Source organism: Schistocerca americana, chromosome 8, assembly GCF_021461395.2.
Source record: "Schistocerca americana isolate TAMUIC-IGC-003095 chromosome 8, iqSchAmer2.1, whole genome shotgun sequence".
NCBI lineage: Eukaryota > Metazoa > Arthropoda > Insecta > Orthoptera > Acrididae > Schistocerca > Schistocerca americana.
The window spans coordinates 152,289,066-152,309,761 of NC_060126.1; the positions used below are offsets into that span (position 1 = coordinate 152,289,066).

A 20,696-nucleotide genomic window follows, 5' to 3' on the forward strand; every position below is an offset into this window, starting at 1 on the left:
TTTTGCAAATCGATTTCAACGAATTAACAGCCATCATCAGTGCTTTCAACGAATATGTGCCCTGAGTAGTAACACTGTCTTTCTTTGAAAGCACCAATGATGACTGTTAATCAGTTGAAATCGATTTTCAAAAGTAAATAAAGAAAACACGATTTTGCGACTGGTTGGTGCTTATTTGGTAATTTTATGGTTTACGGTCGCTGCACAACTTGGGAACCACATGGAGCCCACCATTCAGAATTTTCACAGCACCATACAAATGCTACCTTTTTACAGTTGCCTCTGTACCACTGCAATATGAACCCAACAGAATTGAGCCATGTTACAGGATTTAAGCTGCCAGACATACTGGACCAAATTCCCAAAGCTTCGACATGTGTCGCTGTCAAACGCCGACAAGATACAGAATGGCACATCATAAGAAAGGAGGAGAAAATGTGGCACTTGGATGGCTTTGTGGATTCTGTTGTTGTTTGACTCGTCATTGATGTAGCACATGAAATTTCCAGTAGTGAAATGTATTTCTTGAATTCAGACAGGGAATGGATCATGACATTACCAGAGGACTGATTGTAAATAATACCTTCAGTGGAGTCAATATTTAACTATACGAAGAATTCCCTTTTGCATCACTCATATCTTGTGTAGAGAAATTACCCTGTGTTTAAGTGAAGAATTTTCCTCAATCTTATTTTTAATTACAATACTATGTTAGCTAAGAGCAACAGCATGTTATGTTATCCATCTGGTGCCCTAGGAAGCTGCTGGTAATGCTGGGGTTTTACCGAATATTATTTCATTCTCTTTAAGAATTAAATGACATTTGAAGCTATATTGTTTCTCTGCTCATCTATTTTTGTGCTATAGCTGCAACTGCGCACATCACTGCACATCAGTTGGACCACTGGACTAGCCAGTGCTGTCTAAGTTAAAAAGTGCCAGTAAAGCTATAGCCCATCTGCCAATGTGCATTATGCTCACAGCATAAAACATATCCTTATTGTAGTTTTTCAGAGTTAAAGAAGAAAGGAATAATCCCAGTGTCAAAAAATGCAGGTACTGATAGGGGTGAATATTACAGAACCATCAACTTGGTAAATCAATGTTGCAAAGTACTGGCACAAGTAATTAACAGAAGAATGGATGGAAAGACTGGTAGAAGCCAACCCTGGGGTAGATCAATTTGTGTTATGGAGAAATTTAGGAACAGATAAGGCAGTACTGACCTAATGCCTTATCTTAGAAGATAGACTGAAGAAACACAAGCCTAACCTAAGTTCACAGTATTTGTAGATGTAGGAAAAACTTGTGAAAATGTTCACTGGAGTACACTCAGAAAAAGCTTGTGAAAATGTTCACTGGATTATACTCTTTGTATTCTGAAGATATCAGGGATACAATACAAAGAGTGAAAGGTTATATGCAATTTGACCAAAGATCTGACTGCTGAAGTAAGACTTCGATAATGCATATGAAACAGAAGCAGTAGTTAAGGAGGAAGTGAAACAGGATTGTTGATGTTGTGCAATCTGTGCATGAATCTAGCAGTGAAGGAAACCAAGGAAAAATTTGGAACAGAAATTAAAGCTCAGGGGAGAAGAAATATAAACCTTGAGGATAGCTGATGACATTGTAATTCTGTCAGTGACTGAAAAAGATTTTAAAGAGCAGTTGATGGAATACATAGCGTCTTACAGACAGGTTATAAGATCTACATCAGCTGAAGAAAAACAAGGACAATGGGATACAGTGGAATTGAACCAGGTGGCAGCCAGGGAATTAGATTAGGAAATGATACACTAGAAGTAGTGAAGAGCTTTGCTGTTTGTGCAGCGGAATATGTGAAGGTTGCAAAAGTAGAGAGGCTATAAAATGCATACTGGCAATGACAAGAAAATCATAGTTCAGACAAGAAGAGAGTAGAAGGTTTTAAAATATGGTAGATCTGATAACTAATGAGTAGGTACTGAATGGAATTGGGGGAGTAAAGAAATTTCTAACATAAATTGACTTAAAAGGTGTCGATTGATAAGTCCCATACTGTGGCATCAAGGAATTGTTGTTTAATAATGTTGTGTGTGTTTTTAGGGGGGCAGGAGGGTTAAAACAGTAGAGTAAGACAGACTTCATGAAATATATGGGTTCTATTGGTTTTAGGCTGCAGTAGTTATGGAGAAAAGCAGCAGACTAGCATGATGATCAGTGGCATATCTGTCTTTGGAATAAAAACATCTCTTACCTTCAGAAAACACCCATTAACAGTAATTGGCAGCTTATAGTGGCTCTTTTTCTTTTTCCTCCTGAGGTGTTTACAGTCCAATCTCATTTCTGGATTAATTGTTAATTGTGGCTGCAGGTTCAATACCTTTCAGTATGAGAGAGGGAAAGATTGTAGGGGTAATCCGAGGATGATGAAAGTAATGGTCTTCTTCCACAATGCTGTCATCAGTGCAATTAAAGCCTGTCTCTAGTTGGCACAAACTGTATTTATGAGCTATGTTCTGAAAATTCTCAGTAATATTAAAGCATCTCTTTAAGTAAAATATGATCAGATTCTTCAGCAAAAATCATTCTTGAAATGGCATCAAAATATTTCGCAGCCCTCTTCCAGCTTATAAGCAGGCAAAAATATATGAGAAATCTGCTGCAAATTATTCTAAGATATGTTCAGGTACTCGGGAATGCAACCACTAACTTGTGATCAGTAGGTACATTTATTAATTTCGGCTTAGTTTTGATAAACTTAACAATATTAGATTCAACAAGATAAACCTTTCGATAATAATAAAAATCATAGAATTTCAGTTTTTTAAACAATTCTCAGAACATCCTGGGACAATGATTAAATAACTTTTAATGCACCTAGGTATGTTTAGTAATAATGTGTTTAATAATGTATTGAAATACATTACCATTCAGAATGTGAAAATTTTTGGTTTGGATGTTAATGTTGTTTTTGCCACTGAATGTGGTATATTGGGCTGTCACAAGACTGTCGTATTTGTGATTGAAAGTTCTGGTGGAATGTAAATAATGTAAGAGTAAAGGTAAAAACTCACTGAGTAGTAGAGGCATTGAGCCATCGAAAGATGGAGTAGATATTAAGATAAGAGATAAAACAGTTGAGCCTTTCAGTGACATAATGCTTCTAATATTCTGTTACTTGTAGCCTTAAGTCCTAAATTATTTGTATAGATATGTGTCATTGTCGGTTATATGTCATGCGACTTTCTACAAAAAAATTATTTAATTGTTGTTTTTCTGTCTTACATTGAGACCATTCTTCTCTGGTGAGGGTATGCATGCTTGTTGTTTTATTAGGGTCTTCAGTGCCCTCTGCCACCAACTGTCAGGTGGCTTGTGGAGGATAGATGTAGATTTAGAATACCAGTAGCAAAATTGTGTTTCTTTATTTATTTTACAAATGGAAGCTTCTTATATCATAAGGTTGGAATCTGTCAAATCATATTTTTCCTTTTAGAATACAGGAGTAATATTATATGACATTTTTGGCCTTTTGACATTGCTAATTGATGGTAGTGCAAATGTGCATGCACGTTTGTTTATCTGCTGCCTTTTATAACTTAGTATTAGCATTAGTTCAGCCTATATTTTCTAGTTGTTAGTAGGTAATAAATTCCAGTTGCTGCTAATCTATTTGATAAATTTATAGTGAGCATTCCTTCTGTCAGTTGGTAAAATAGATTCCTATAATCTTATGAAACCTATGTATAATTTTTTACCATATATTGTTGATTGACCATAAAGTCTGTAGTGCGATAACAGTACCATATAAAACTTAGTTACTAAAATGATTATCATGACTGTCTTGGGTTACATTATCATGCATATTTCCTTAACTCATTCTCACTTACTGACTTGTCGTCTGCACCAAGAAAGAAAAAGCGTGATGAAGGCCGTGTTCACAAAACAGGATGTGCAAGAACAGAAGGATATTATAAGATTGACGTGAAAGAGAAGTTGAAGCACAAGGTATACTAAATCTTTCTGATTGTGCATCATCTGCCTTGAACCCTTTATTTACAGGAAGGAACAATTGCAAACATCTCCCTCTCCCTCCCTCCCTCCCCACCCTCTCCCCCTCCCCCCTCTCTCCCCCTCCCCCCTCTCTCCCCCTCCCCCCTTCCCCCTCTCTCCCCCTCCCCCTTCCCCCTCTCTCCCCCTCCCCCCTCTCTCCCCCTCCCCCTCCCCCCCCCTCTCTCTCTCTCTCTGTCTCTCGTGTGTGTGTGTGTGTGTGTGTGTGTGTGTGTGTGTGTGTGTGTGAGAGAGGAGAGAGAGAACAAAGGAAAATTTCCAGAAAAAAGAGTAGAATATTTTGTTTTCATAACTGTTTAATTTATTATGTAATGAATATTTCCAGGAAAAAGGGAATAGAATATTTTGTTTTCATAACTGTTTAATTTATTTTCAAGCTCAATAATAGTTTTGTTTTTATTTGCAGCATCATTATGGTCAGGTCATACAACAAGCAAGTGAGGAAACAGGTGGTCTGTCTACAGAAATTATAAAATCTGTATCGGGCAAGATGCAGACACTATCACGAGAAGCTCGCAGTAATCAGAGAAGGCTGCTAACAGCGTTTGGCATTGATACTGATAGTGATCTCCTTAAATTCAATCAGTTGAAGGTAAATCATAAAATCCATTCTTTCTTTTATGGTACTGAAAGTTTATATTTGTAGTCATATTACTGACATCTGTCCTTTCTACAGTAAGACCTTTATAATTAGGCATGCTTGGAAAGCTGTCATTGCTGGATTGTAAAAATTATTTTTTTGAAACCTTGTCAAAAATGGAATGTAAACAAAGCATTTAGTTTCTGTGCATTAAAACAAGTAAATATTATTTATTGAACGCAATAGGAGAGATTAAAGTATAAAAATATTAAAAGTGTGTGTTTCTTTTCTGAAAAAAAAGAAAGAAAGAAAAAAAATAACAAAATTGAGCTAATAATAGAAAACTATACTGCTCTGTTAGATCAGTTTAAGATTCAAAGTCTTAGAAAAGTTCAGTGTACTTAATTTTTTGTTCGTCATTTACAAATTAAAGTAAGCGCCTTTGATTTGAAAAGATCAAGAACAAGATAACTAATAAAAGTTGTTATCAAGACTTTGGTGCAGTTTAATTGGAATCGCTGTCTTTAGGAATAGGACAGATATCAACTGTTGTCGGGGTGTGGAATATGTTAGACTAGTATTTACCACTGATGATTTATGTGAAATTGTCTTTTAAGCCATGTGGAACATAGCATTTCTGCAAACTGACTGAGCTCTTTTTTACAAAAATATTTTGTATAATGTGCAAATTCACAACTTCAGAAGTGTCATACTCTCGGCAAATTTCCCTAAAACTGTTAAGGCTTCTGAAACTTCAACCCAAGAGATGTAAGTTCTAGAAGTTTCTTCTTCATTACCTTCAGTTTCTGATACCTCCTTTGACGACTGTACTGCCAGCTGTACTGAGAAAAATCATACAGAAAATTTCTAATGCATGCTGGACTATAGGATCTGCCAGATTATTGAGTGTTGATTTATGACAGTCTTGCTGTATATTGCGTTCCTGGAACAGTCACAAACTTAAGGGATATGAAAAATTTTGATTACAGTGCAAACATACAAGTTTTTTGACAGCACAGATTGGTGAACTGCTAGATGGAAGTGTGGTGGAGGCAAAAATTACCACTCATTAATTGTATTGTTATCGCTGCCTTTGAAATCCATTGTAACCATTACAACATAATCTCATTAATTGTTTTTGAAGCTCTAATGCTTCTATAAATAACTAGTAAAATTATTTTATTTTATTTTAAAGAAATGCTCTTGTGTGTTGGCAATTTTTATGAATATTACAATTCTCTCTAACAAGAAATAGAGTAGTTACATCTGTAGAATGAAATAAGTCGGTTAAAAATACATGATACTTAAGAAAACATTTAACTTGATTATTTTAGATTCACAATAAGTGAAATAATTGTTCCATCTGTAGAATGAAGTAAATCAGCTATAAACTTCCAGTATGTGATAAGATGTTTAGACTGGCATTCATAAGTTATTCTACTGTGTAGAAACAGTTCTTCTGAAGTAATGTTTTAACTTTTGTGCTGAATCCTTCTCTATTTGACTTCAAGCTAAAAAATCAACAAAGTTTTGTCTTTGCTGAGTAACTGTGTGTGACAAATTTACCAACTTGGAATTTAATTGAGCCTAAACAGAAAAGCAAAAAAACTGCACCCATTCCCCAATAACTATTACTACTAAAAGTATTGTATTGTAAATGCTGCAAAACATTTGTTTTCATATGGTAAAACTAAAAATTAAGACACAATGGAGCTGATGTGGTCAGGAAGAACAACTTTTTCGAATAGTGCTATTTTTCAGGCTCAGTTTTCTGTCCAAGTTTCTTCTTGCATATTTTGCAGTTAACAGTCTCCTCCTCGCTCCTTGAATTCCATGTCATCATTTCCTAGAGCCATTAAAATGTATTTTGACAAGCATTGATGGAAAGGTTTTAAACAGTAAATTCCTCTAATACATGCAGAAATTTAGAGAGAGATTTCTCTATGGAAAGGCAGAGTACAATTTGTGTATGAGAATAGATCATTACTTATCAAATAAAAAGGGCAGTATCTGTGGACAGGCTTGTAGAAAGGATGACAAATTAGCTACTGGATTAAGTATTACGTAAGAGTGTGTGCACCACACACACACACACACACACACACACACACACACACACATACAAATTGTTTTTTGACCATTGAAAATTGGTTGAGAACATATAAACAAATTTTATTATTTATTTTGCATAATATGCACAGCCCATGTAATTAACTCAATTGGATGTAAATTAACAGTTTATAAAAATAAGTCATTACATTCAACTCTGTAAAGTTAATCAGATTTACTTTCATAGCAGTGAAAGCTTTGTCATATGCAGCTAACAGTAATGTTCTACAGTTATGTTAAATTACATTTCAAGGCTGTATGAGATACAGGCAGCAACTTTTCGTATTGTCATTTGTACCGGCATATGTGAATGTGATTCAATTTGCCCTTATTTCTTTAATTTACATATTTCTTTTTCATTATCATTGTCTTTCATTTGTGTGTGCTTCATAGCCCATGCTCTAAAATAAGCTCCATTGAAGATTAATATGAGAAACCATTACTTTTTCTGTTTACAGTTCCGAAAGAAGCAGCTAAAATTTGCAAAGTCAGCTATACATGATTGGGGTCTGTTTGCCATGGAGCCAATTGCTGCTGATGAAATGGTTATTGAATATGTGGGACAGATGGTCCGACCTCTTGTAGCTGATCTTCGAGAGCGTCATTATGAAGCAACAGGGATTGGTAGTTCCTACCTCTTTAGGATAGATGTTGATACCATAATAGACGCTACAAAATGTGGAAATTTGGCAAGATTCATCAACCATAGCTGCAATGTAAGTGCACTATACTACATAGCACTCATTACATTTACCACTGATACTGGCATTATCTGCCACATTATGATTTGTAGTTCATGTTTTGATAGTATATTGCTAAGTTTATGCATTAAAACACAAGAATTTCTCTTAGGATGAGTATAAACCATTCATAAATATAACAGGATTGTTCTGTTTCATGGAATTTAGGAACGAGAGAGAACGAAACAAACAAACAGTGAAAGAAGGTGCTGAATCTTGGATCTAGCATAATATTGAGACCTCCCAAACCCATTAAACTATGCCATACAGAGAACGCAGAATTGACTGTGTCTTCATTTGAGTTGCATGTCTTTATTCATTGAAACTGTCGCTACATATAGTTGTGATCAGTCACTTATGAAATATTACTTTATTTTCATTAATATTATGAAAAGGATAGATTAATGAAAATAACCAGTTTTTGAAAATAGAATGTAATCAGATAGATAAAAAAATATACTCATGTGGCAAAGGCTGGAGAACACACATATAAAGATATTTAAATCTGCAAGCTTTTGGCACCAATGGCTTATTCTCCTGGCAGAAGGGTTGAAAGGGAAAGTATAGGGTGAAGGAAAAGGGCTGATGAGGTTTAGGAAGTGGGGAGAGTTCGGAAAAGTCACCCAGAACCCCAGGTCAAGGGAGACTTACCAGAGCATGTTCTGCAACATGATAAGGCATTGCCAGGGCCATATCCATTCATCCTAAATGGTAACTTGGTGGTAGTCATGCCCCTGTAAAAGGCCAAACAGTGTTTATATAACAACTGGTATATGATGTGTCATTTCCCTTTGATAGTGTATGTGTTGCCAGTTACGAGGCTGGTACAGATGGTGGTAGGAGGGTGCATAGGGCAAGTCTTACAATGGGGACGGTCACAGGGGTAGGAGCCATAGGGTAGGGAAATGGGTGCAGAAGAAGCACAGGGTCTAAGAAGGATACTGTGGAGATAGGAAGGGGGCAATGAAAAGCTATTCTAGGGGTGGTGGCCAAAATGTCAGATGGAAGAACCCCATCTCAGGGCATCATTTTAGGAAGTCATAGCCTGATCAAAGTAGCTGATCAATACATTCAAGACAAGTATAATACTGAGTGACAAGTTGTTTGTGGAGGGATCAGTGGTACCAAAATTGGATATGATGGCCTGAGAAATATGCTTCTGACCCAGGCTGGTTGGCGCAATTGTGCCCAGTGAAGGCTGATGTGAGAATGGTGGTGTACAGCTGTAAAGAGTCTGCAACTAAATAAATATCTGCCTTGGATGCCAGGGCTTATGAGAGAGAGTGTTTGACATGGGAAGGATTGTAACTGTCAGACTGTAAGAACTGTTTGTTGTTAGGTTTAATGTGGACATATGGTAAAGCAGATGTTGCCAGGTGTGAAAATTACCGATCTATCAGTTTAGTAAGTCACGGCTGCAAAATACTGACACGAATTCTTTACAGATGAATGGAAAAACAGGTAGAAGCTGACCTAGGGGAAGATCAGTTTGGATTCCATAGAAAATAGGAACACGTGAAGCAATACTGACCCTACAACTTTAGCTTAGAAGATAGATTAAGAAAAGGCAAACCCAGGTTTCTAGCATTTGTAGACTTAGAGAAAGCTTTTGACAATGTTGACTGGAATACTCTCTTTCAAATTCTGAAGGTGGCAAGGATAAAATACAGGGAGCCAAAGGCTATTTACACTTTGTACAAAAATCAGATGGCAGTTATAAGAGTCGAGGGGCATGAAAGGGAAGCAGTGGTTGAGAAGGAAATGAGATAGGGGTGTAGCCTATCCCCGATTTATTTAATCTATACACTGAGCAACCAGTAAAGGAAACAAAAGAAGAATGTGGAGTAGGAATTAAAATCCATGGAGAAGAAATAAAACCTTCGAGGTTTGCCGATGAAATTGCAAAGGACCTGAAAGAGCAGTTGAACGGAATGTACAGTGTCTTGAAAGGAGGCTATAATATGAATATCAAACAAAAGCAAAACGAGGATAATGGAATGTAGTCCCTAACTAAATCAGGTGACGCTGAGGAATTAGATTAGGAAATGAGACACTTAAAATAGTAGATGAGCTTTGCTATTTGGTGAGCAAAATAACTAATCAGAATGAGATTTTCACTCTGCAGCGGAGTGTGCGCTAATATGAAACTTCCTGGCAGATTAAAACTGTGTGCCAGACCGAGACTTGAACTTGGGACCTTTGCCTTTCGCGGGCAAGTGCTCTACCAACTGAGCTACCCAAGCACGACTCATGCCCCGTCCTCACAGCTGGCAGAAGTAAAGCTGTGAGGACAGGGCGTGAGTCGTGCTTGGGTAGCTCAGTTGCTAGAACACTTGCCCACGAAAGGCAAAGGTCCAGAGTTCGAGTCTCAGTCTGGCACACAGTTTTAATCTGCCAGGAAGTTTCAAAATAACTGATGATGGTCAAAGTAGGGAGGATATAAAATGTAGACTGGTAATGGCAAGAAAAGCATTTCTGAAGAAGTGAAATTTGTTAACATCGAGCGTAGATTTAAGTGTCTGGAAGTCTTTTCTCAAAGTATTTGTATGAAGTGTAGCCATGTATGGATGTGAAACATGGACAATAAATAGTTTAGACAAGAAGAGAATAGAAGCTTTCGAAATGTGGTGCTACAGAAGAATGCTGAAGATTAGATGTGTAGATCACATAAGTAATGAGGAGGTACTGAATATAATTGGGGAGGAGAGGAATTTGTGGTAAAACTTGACTAGAAGAAGGTATCAGTTGGTAGGACATGTTCTGAGGCATCAAGGGATCACCACCTTAGTATTGGAGGGCAACGTGGAGGGTAAAAATTGTAGAGGGAGACCAAGAGATGAATACACTAAGCAGATTCAGAAGGATGTAGGGTGCAGTAGTTGCTTGGAAATGAAGAAGCTTGCATGGAAATGAAGAAGCTTGCACAGGATAGAGTAGCATGGAGTGCTGCATCAAACTAGTCTCTGGACTGAAGACCACAACAACAAAAATGGCAAAGATTGTCATCAGTGTATCTAAACCAAACTAGGGACTGAAAGCATACGGACCCCAGGTAAAGCCCCTCCAAGCAGCCCATGAAAAAGTTGGCGTACAAAGGAACCATCCTGGTTCCTGTGGCCCTGATATGTTTGTTTGTCTGTCACTCAAAGTTAAAGTAGTTGTTGGTAAGTATAAAGTTGATTAAGGTGAGCAGTAAGGATGCCGTAGGTTTGGAATCTGATGGGTGCTGACTGAGGAAATGTTCATCAGCAGACTTGATATTGTACAAGGGGGTTGTTGGTACAGAGGGAGATGGTTATCGGTGGTGACAAGTAAGGTGCATGATCAGAGATTTCAGGCAATCTAGGTAATGGTTGGTGTCCTTAATATAAGTGGGAAGTGTTTGTGCTATAGTTTTTGCAAGTGTCGATTAACTAAAGCAGAAGGTCATGGGGGAGGCGGCAGTTCAAATCCTGCTGACACTTTTTTTTTTTTAATCTATATTTTTTTCATCACTTGTCACGCTATTTAATTTATATGACGTTTGAGAGGGAATATAATGGAAAAAACCCTCATGCATTTTCATGAAGATCTTGTGAATTTCATATGTTATTTGACTATTTACTGTTTTTAATGGAATTTTCAAGGGTGAGGGACAGGCTTGGAAAGCCCAAGTCAAACCTTGATAAATAATTATGTGAATGGTGTTATTCAGTATTATTGTAAGTCACAATGTGCCAGACCACAAGAGTAATGCGCAGTTACTCAGCGGATGTGCACTCGACATCACACATCGCAGGATGGTAGTTGTCATACAGACATGGAAAACGTAAATTGAAACATCATCTACTATACCGAATGAATGTAGTTTCCCTGCATTTACACGGAATGTTCAGAGTTTATGAGAGAAAACTCATTTTGTTGACATTTTGACAGCTTTCTATTCTGATAGTATAGATTAAAAATTATGTTCAAGCAGGAGCCAAACTGTTGCCTCATTCACGTTGATCTTGCAAGGCCTGAATGCTGACCACTTTACCACCATGAACTCTAACTTAGTGGCACCTACACACTGATACATCAGTCATGTAATAGACGCGTGAAACTTCTCTTCCAATTTTCTCAAATTGCCAGAGTAGTGCACCTTACCACTTGCATGTTATGTTGCTTTAATGGCCTACTGAAAATCTACAAAGATTGAAGTAAATCTTTGATCCCAGCGTCGTGGCCTCCCCTTGTTAATAAGAATGTAAAAGGTGGGTCAATTTGTGTCACATGGATGGGATCCTAATAGCAAATGTTGTATGTAGAGGTGTCAGAGGACTGGTGTAGACCTCTGTTTACGTATCAGTCAAGTACCACACTTCTAGGTCCTTTCTCTGCTGGGGGGATATTTATGAAGTCTTCAGTTTTTAGGGAATGAAGAGCCTGGAGTTCTGCAGAGGACAGGTTAGGGTCGTCTTGTAGGGTCTTGAGGAAGAGATGCAGAGCAGTACTGGAAGTGAGGAATTCTTGGAAGGTTTTTAATGGGTTGTTTTGAGGTGGTGGCTGTGGATCAGGTTGGGATTGTGGTCGAAATTGTTCAAGCCAGGGTTCAGTGACAGGTTTTCTGTTGGAAAGGTTTTGGGATTGGTTTTCAAAGTGATGTTTGCAGTTGACCAAAACAGCATAATTAAATGCAAGTTTAGGGCTGAAAGTGAGACCTTCGGATAATACAGATAATTCAGGAGGGGAGAGTGCCTTAGATAGGGGAGAGTGCCTTAGATGAGAGGTTGAGAATACTGTACTGTTGTGACTGATTCTTGTGATCCTGAGTTATTGCTCTAAGAGGCAGTGGTGAAGGCTGGCAGATGTTATGAAGGTTGCCCAAGCTCAGTTTATAGGAGAGGAGTGGCGGCTGAAGGTGTGACTGTTTAGGGAACTGGAGAGGACGGGAAGGGAAACACCACTGTTGAGGTAGTTTATGAGAAGGTTTGATGGCTTTTTGTGGTGAAGTCTGGCTTGTTGTTGCAGTTTGAAGTTGGCTTGGTGGATGATACCATCCTTGGAAAAATGAGATGCAGATAAGTGCAGGATTTTGTAGGAGGAGAGAAGTCTGGTGGAATGGAAATTGGCCAGTGAGGCATATAGGTGACAGATTAGCTGAGGAAGTGCAAGAGATTTCTGTATTTGAAACTGTAAAGGGGTGGTGCATCTCGAAAAAGGGACTTTAAATGTTAGGCCTCTGAGAGTAACTCCTATGGACTAGAGATTTTAGGAAACAGGAAGTGGGACCTTAGTTTTGATAATGCAAAAGCATGTTTTTGAAAGGAGCGACTGTGGGGACTGGCATTACGACATGTTCTCAGTTCTCGCCACCCACTTGACCTTAATTTACTTTAATTTCTTCGGTCTCAACATTTCTTCACAGTAACCATTCCTTTCCTCACTCCCTTTTACTTTTCTATATCTTTGATTTTCTGACCTGTCTATTGTTCCCTGCCTTCCACCTCAACCACATAGGATGTACTTAGCTTTACAGTCCTATTAACTCTTGCATGATGTTTCGTCAGGAATCTCTGTATTGCATATTAACCGCTTCAAGCTCTCAGCTTTTCAATCTCGTCCGATGCAGTCCCCAAAATTAGTCTTTCTTTCTGATCCTGTCTGGTAAGTCTCCCCTGAGCTAGGTTTCTGGGTGACTTTTCCAAACTCTCCCCAATTCATAAACCTCACCAATCCTTTTCCTTCACCCCTCTTCCTTCTGGCTCAGAAAGCTTGCATATTTAAATATCATTACCGGTGTTTTCTGCTGCCATCAGTGAGTAGATTTTTTGCTATGCAATTGCATATATTTTCAGAAAAGGATAGATTGCCATTCAGCATACAGAGGAGATGATGAGTTGCGGACAGGCACAACAAAAAGACTGGTGTACATTTGAGCTTTCAGTCAGAAGGCCTTCTTCCAAGGTAAAAACACACTCTCTCTCTCTCTCTCTCTCTCTCTCTCTCTCTCTCTCTCTCTCTCTCTCTCTGTGGCTGCTGAAGCCAGACTGCAGCTGATGGGAGAAGAAACTTGTGGGTGGTGTGATAAGGTGAAGGCTGCAGTGTGGAGGGGGAGAGATAGCAGGGTAGAGGTGGAGGAAGGTGTAGTGCTGCTTGTGGGAGCTTGCAGGGATGTGGTGGGGGCAGTGTAGGGCTGCCAGTTGCAGTGGATAGGTAGGTGGAGGACAGAAACTAGCGATGGTTTAAAACCAGGTGTGTTATGAGAATGTAGGGTATATTGCCGGTAGAGTTTCCACCTGCACAATTCAGAAAAGCTGACCTTGGTAGGAAGGATCCTGATGGCACAGCCTGTTAAGCAGTCAGTCAAGTGAAGCGCTTAATGTTGGGCAGCATGCTCAGCAACTAGTTGGTCCAGCTGTCCCAGTTTGTTGCTAGCAGACAGACAGCTTGTTGCTTGTCATGCCCGTGTAGAAAGTAGCACAGTGGTTGCAGATCAATTCGTAGAGGTAGCCCAGCCTTTGATTTGATAGGTGATGCCTGTGACACGACTGGAATAGGTGGTGGTGAGAGAGTCTATTGGACAGATCTTGCGTCTAGGTCTATTGCAGGGATGTGAACCATGAGGGAAGGGGTTGGGAGCAGAAGTGGAGTAGGCTTGGATTAGGATATTGTGTAGGTTGGGTGGGCGGCAAAATATCACTATGGGAGGGATGGGAACAGTAGTGGGTAGGACAGTCCTTATTTTAGGGCATGGCAAGAGGTAGTTGAAACCATGGCAGAGAATGTGATTCAGTTGCTTCAGTCATGGGTGGTACTGAATCGCAGACAGTATGCCTTTGTGGCTCGATGGGAATGTGGGATGTGGTAGGTGACTGGAGAGACAAGGCTCAAGAAATCTTGTTTCTGTACAAGGTTGGAAGAGCAATTTTGGTCTGTGATTGCCTCATTGGGACCATTGGTATATTTGGAGAGGAACTGCTCGTCAGTACAGATGAGACGGCCATTGGTGGGTAGGCTGTGTGGAATAGACCTAGATGCAAGAACTATTCCATACATCCTCCCACCACTACCTGCTCCAATCATGTCACAGGCATCACGGATCACATCAAAGGCAGGACTGCTTGTGAAAGCAGTCATATGATGTACAAGCTAAGCTGCAACCACCATCTTGTGTTCTACGTGGTCATTACAACCAAGTCGTCTGCCTGCATGAATGAGCACCAAAAAACTGTGACCAAGAGACAGCGGGACAACCCAGATGTGGAACATTGTACCCAACACTACATGCTTTACTTCAGTGACAGATTCACAGCCTGCATCATCTGGATCTTCCTAAGAACACCAGCTTTTCTGAACTGTGCAGGTGGAAACTCCCCCTGCAATATAGCCTATGTTCTCATAACCCTTCTGACCTCAACCTTCGCTAGTCCCTGTCCTAAACAGCCTTCTATTCCACCAACGCTCTCGTAAGTCTTTTTCCTCACCTCTGCTTCTCTCCCTTTTCCACTCCCCCCCCCCCCTCCCCCCTCCCCCCCCCCCCCTCCCGCCAACCACCACCACCACATTCCACCCCCAAACCTCCCGACTGCACGTAGCAGCCATACCTTGGCCCCACCACATCCTTGCGTACTCTCCCACAAGCAGCACTACACCTTGCTTCTCCCAGCAGGTGCAGTCTGGCCTCAGTGGACGGAGAGTGGTTGTGTGTGAGAATTGTGCTTGTGTGAATGTGTGTGTGTTTTCTACTGCAGAAGAAGGTCTTTTCGCCAAAAGCTCAAAATTATAGCAGTCTTTTTGTTGTGCCTGTCTGCGACTTGTTGCGTCCTCTGTATCAGTAGCAATCTGTCCTTTTCATATTGTCATTATTCCATTGTTTTATTTTCATTCTGTACTTATTGAGTCATCACATCTCCAGATGAGGTATACAGAAGTGGCTCTTCAAGCTTTCCTGGCATATATGATGTAAATAGTCTTCACGGGTTTGCCAACGGATCACATTGTGTGAATCACACAATATTCCCTCAGGACACTTGTCCGACGTCTTCAGGTGTTTCAACCTTGCTGGTGGCTTGGTACAACGGACAGTAATCCGCACGTCGATGCCCCATTCCTAGAACATGCTCATGAAGAATTTGCAGGTGCGGAAATCGTGCATACGCAGTGATTTGCAGATAGTTGGTGCCATACTCAAACAGAAAATCGCAGAGTGGCTCTCCTGTGCGTGCTCTGCACGCTGCATTTACTAACAGTGCGGCCAGACATTGCTCACCAAAGACAGTACTAGACCAATATTATAATGGGTCTATTATCGAAAAATCTAGCCACCAGCAAGGTTGAACCACCTGAAGATGTCGGATAGTTGCTCTGAGGAATTTGCACCACGTGATCCGATGGAAATTCCTTGAAGACTATTTACAACATATCTGCCAGGAAAGCTTGAAGAGTGACATCTGATACCTTTACGGGGAGGAGATAGCGAAGAACGTATGTGAGTTTGACAAGTTACGTCAAAAGAGAGGTAGATTGTTAAGCAGCCTTGCATTTTTACTGAGATGCCGCAACAAGGACATCATCCCTCTGTTTGCTGAACTTAAACATTGTATAAATTCCGCAGCTGCCATTGGAATTAACGACGGACGACTGTGGCGCTTGTGAGAGAAAGAGTGCGTTTTATGTGTCAGGAATTGTGCTTGGTGTCCAGACAATTACTATTACTCCATCTGAAGATTTCAGTGAACATCTTGGAACTGGGTAGACAGCGCCACTTCGGCACTGGCTGACTGGACTGTACTACTAGCTAAGGTTCTTCAAATGACTGAACATGATTGATTCGAAGCCCGAACGTAAGAATACATTGCAAGGAGACGCACCGTGTTTAATCTCAAGGAGAAGACTTTGGATGATGCTTCAGTTTTGGTGCTAGAGAAGGGTCTGAATTTTGGACCTACACCAGGGACTATTCCTGTCCGAGGTGTGATTAGTGGCATAGAGCAGGCTGTTTCAAAACTTCCTAAGGGTGCTGCCGAAGAGATTAGGCATGACACATGCCGCATCTTGACTCAACCTTCACCTAAGTAGTCCAACTTTAACATCACTCAACTGCGAGAAATGTTCTATGAGGATTGAGAGAAGACAAAGACATCGTCATCTTACCTGCTGAGAAAGGAAATGCTACTGTGCTTCTCTCACGCACAGAATATAACAGCAAGATATACAAACTGCTGGGCGATCCTGCATACAGTAAATTAAAAAGTGATCTGACAGGTAGGATCCAGAGAAAGGCTTTTGAACACATCAAGAAGAGCTCGATTCCAGTGCAAGTCGCTAAGGTTTAGTGTCAACAGACTGAAAGTTTCTCCTAGACTCTACAGCCTACCCAAGATCCATAAGAATGGGGTGCCTCTGCGTCCCATGTAAGTAACATAGGAGCACCTATTTATTTTGTTGCCAAATATCTGACATCACTACTGGGACCTCTCGTAGGCAAGTGCGATCATCATATTCGCAACCCTAGGTCACCTGAAAACTTTTAGATTGCAACTGTCAGATCTCTTATTAAGTTTCAATGTTGTGTCTTTATTTACAAAGGTGCCCTTGCAGGACTCTTTGGAGCTCATTAGCAACAAGTTTAAGGAGGACATAATAGCATTGTTTAAACACGTGCTTACTTCAACATACTTGTTATTTCATGACCAGTATTTTGAACAATTGGACGGTGTTGCCATGGGAAGCCCTCTGTCTCCTGTGGTGGCCAATTATTTTATGGAGGGTTTTGAAGAAAAAGTATTACAGTCAGCCACCCCCTAACCCTCGTTTTCTGCGGAATGTGGACGATACATTTGTGGTGTGGCCACATGGACTAGATACTCTACCTACGCTTCTTCAGCATCTGAATTTGCTTCATCCGAATATAAACTTCACTGTAGAAGTGGAAAAAGATGGTACTGTACCTTTTCTTGATGTTTTGGTATGAAGGAAAGCAGATGGAACCTTGGCACACGGCATCTACTTCAAGCCAATGCATACAGATCTATATCTGCAGGCCACAAGCTGCCATGATCCTGCACAATGCGGTAGTGGATTACGTACATTGGTTCATGGAGCACATGTGGTATCATGAAATACAACATTTGAAGACAGTGTTCCGATAAAATGGTTATTCTGAGAGACAGATACTAATGCATTCAGGCCCAGGCGAGTTCAATCTACAGAGCAGGATGGAGATACAAAGACACCCACCACTTTGGCCTTTTTGCCATATTTTGCTGCCGTGTTGTCAAGATTTGGAAGAGCCCTCGGAAGTTGTGGCATTAAGTGTGTGTTCCATCCATCTGCAAAACTAAGAAACCTGTTGCGTTCAGTTAATGATGGTCTTGGCCTGAGGAAATGTGGTGTGTACAACATTCTTTGTCAGTGTAGGGCAGCATAGTTAACAAAAATAAAGTACTATGTCATGACAATAAGAATACTCCACAGTGTCCAGAAGTATCAGTAATTGAAGACTGATTAATTTATTTTTTATTCCATTGGACTTCCAATTGTTATGTACCCACAAATACTGTAAAACAAAAGATCAGAATTATCAAAACATTGAAATTAGAGTGCAAAAATATAAATTACAGATTCCATTAAATATCTTGCTCAAGTATTTACTCCGCTAACAGGGCTCAGAATGAATAGTGAATGGATAAAGTATTGGTCATTACCTGTCAGTAGGAACTCTCCATGTATTTGCTGGGAATAACATAGGAGAATGATGGAAAAACAGTCAGACTGATCCACGTGATAATACGGCTATTTTTTCTTCTTGAACAGTTCATGTTTCTGTGACTTTTCAGGTCCTCCCAGTGGATCTGCTGCAAATACACTTTCCAGGTTAGCCACAAGATAACATATTTCATTGAAACAACTGTTAGACATTTTTACATGGCAGTTGTTGCTATCTTCACTGCTGCAGGATATGACATGCAATACTTGCATGGAAGCATCAGAATTTATGGGGCCAGGAGCAGGAACTGTGCATGCACAGATACGTGCCCACAGTTGCTTGATGAAAATAGAGTTTATAGTGCCTCCTGCTGGGAGCTGAAGAGAGGCCTTCAGCACAGTGTGCAATGATTGCGATGCTGGACACTGCTGTGGTTAAAATCTGAATTAACTCTATGCTGTGCACTGCATAAGGTCGTAAATCAGAAATACTCTTTCTCCCATTTTAATTTTATGGCAGCCAATGCTGGATTCCAGGCAGTATTGCTTGCAATTGTACATCCCGCTGGACATGATTGTCTGCCATATGGATGTGTATGGCCTCATGGCCACCTTAAAAATGAACTCTCAGAACAATGAAACTTCAGTTTACTCATGAAACATGCCACATGTTCAGTTTACTCATAAAACGTTCCATGCCCCATGTTCAGGCAATGCTTCACCACTGCAGATTTGTCAGACCGACCCAGATACGAACATCAATAGTGTTCAGCACAATGTTCTTCTGCTGCGTGACATATCTGCCTAATATAAGACTTCCCACACTGGCAAGGGGTATTATGTATGACACATTTTCCAAGGCTGAGATTTTCTTTTACCAGGCATAATAGTTTCTTCATTTTTGCCAATGAATGAAAAACACACTTAATTTTGTTTTTCTTGAGGATCTTTTCAGTTATTGAAGGCATGCCACCAAAATATGACGAGAAGGCCACTGCAATGGTTGCCTCTGCATGTTCATTTCCATCCCTACTTTGAAGGTGCTTGGAGTGGAATGCATTCTGTATCTGTTTATCAGAATTATCATTCTGTTAGAACACTTTTCTTAGATGTTTCAGACCACCTGACAGTCTTTCAGTATCTGAGACATACAGGCTCTGTGTACTAGGGAGCATAAGACCATTGCCCTGTGCAGCCTGATGACAGCATTTGGCCTGCAAAAGTAAGTATGTTTGAGTTGGTTCACGGTAGACATTATGTCAAAGGGTCCCATTGTATTTTCCTCAAACTGTGACACCCAGAACTGGTAAGCTGCCATCTTTTTCTACTTCCATGATGAACTGACTATTCAAACAGAGTGAGGTAGTGTGTGTATTCTATGGGATCGCACCACAAATGTATCATTGACATACAGCCGGAAGTAGTATGACTGGAGAGTTGCTGACCACAGTTCTTTTCCTTCAAAGTTTTCCATAAAATAGTTGGCCACAGTAGTGGAGAGGGGACTTTCCATGGTGTCTCTATCCACTTGTTCTAAATACTGGTTACTAAGTAATAAATAGGTCGAGGAAAGCAGACCTTTAAACAGTGCTACAATGTCTCGCTCAAACTTGCAGCTAAAAAACTCTGATGAGTCCTGCAGAGGCACTTTGATGCATATAGATACTACATCAGCAGTGCAGCTCTCTCGATGTTGTACTCAGTTTTTGAGAGGAAGATGGCAATGTTCTTCTTATCAGCAGGTAAAATAATGAGATGCCTGTCTGCTGTCAAGTCTTCCAGAGCCTTTGTTTCTGACTGAACTTTTTAGGGGAAGCTGAGGTAAAAACTCGGCTGGTGTCCCATCACATTGCTTCTGCAAATCCCACTGGGAAGATTCAAGGTTTCTGCTTCCATCCCAGCTGTCACACCTCAGAAAGGGCTGTCTTAGGTGTTGGTGCAAAGTTCGTACTTTTCTCAAACCCTGAAATATTTGCATCAACCAAAATTTATGCCAAGTACTACCCGGAGTCTAGCATAGTTGCATTAAATTAAAATTGGATAGCCAATTATCTACAGTTTCTGATCCAACGCAGCACATTTCAGAGAGTTAATCCAGCTTTTAACCACAGCAGTGTCCAGCAGCACAGTCATTGTCCACTGCGCACATACGAAAGGCCTCCTTCCACTTCTGGTAAGCGGCACTGCTTCTGTCCAACTGTGAACGCTTCTCTGCACATGTGTAATTTCTGCTCCTGGCCCTAACAAATTTCAACACCATCACACAAGTTTCACGGGTCACATCCTGCACCAGTGAAAACAACAACAACAACAACAACCACCTGAAGATGTCAAACACTTGCGTTGATGAAATGCTGTGTGATTTGCACAATGTTACCCAGCAACAAACCCGAGAAATGTATTTGCAGTTTTTCCTACTGTTCCATTCATTCCAGTGGATAGCATCTAACATTACACACTTAATTCCTGCAGGGAATAGACGCCGCCTTGAATTATTGTTAAAGCGTATTGAAAAAGTATGATGTAGAGCACTGCACAAT

At 40.2% G+C, this 20,696-nt stretch overlaps 1 protein-coding gene across 3 annotated transcripts in view; it reads left to right on the plus strand.

The window, feature by feature from the left end:
* LOC124544734 (histone-lysine N-methyltransferase SETD1B) overlaps positions 1-20,696 on the plus strand; it is a 165,084-nt gene that overhangs the window by 132,812 nt on the left and 11,576 nt on the right. For all 3 annotated transcript variants that reach the window (XM_047123386.1, XM_047123388.1, XM_047123387.1), the window contains exons 12-14: positions 3,872-3,993; positions 4,463-4,648; positions 7,204-7,461. In XM_047123386.1, the coding sequence (XP_046979342.1) occupies positions 3,872-3,993; positions 4,463-4,648; positions 7,204-7,461 (566 nt within the window). The remainder of the gene's footprint in view (positions 1-3,871; positions 3,994-4,462; positions 4,649-7,203; positions 7,462-20,696) is intronic.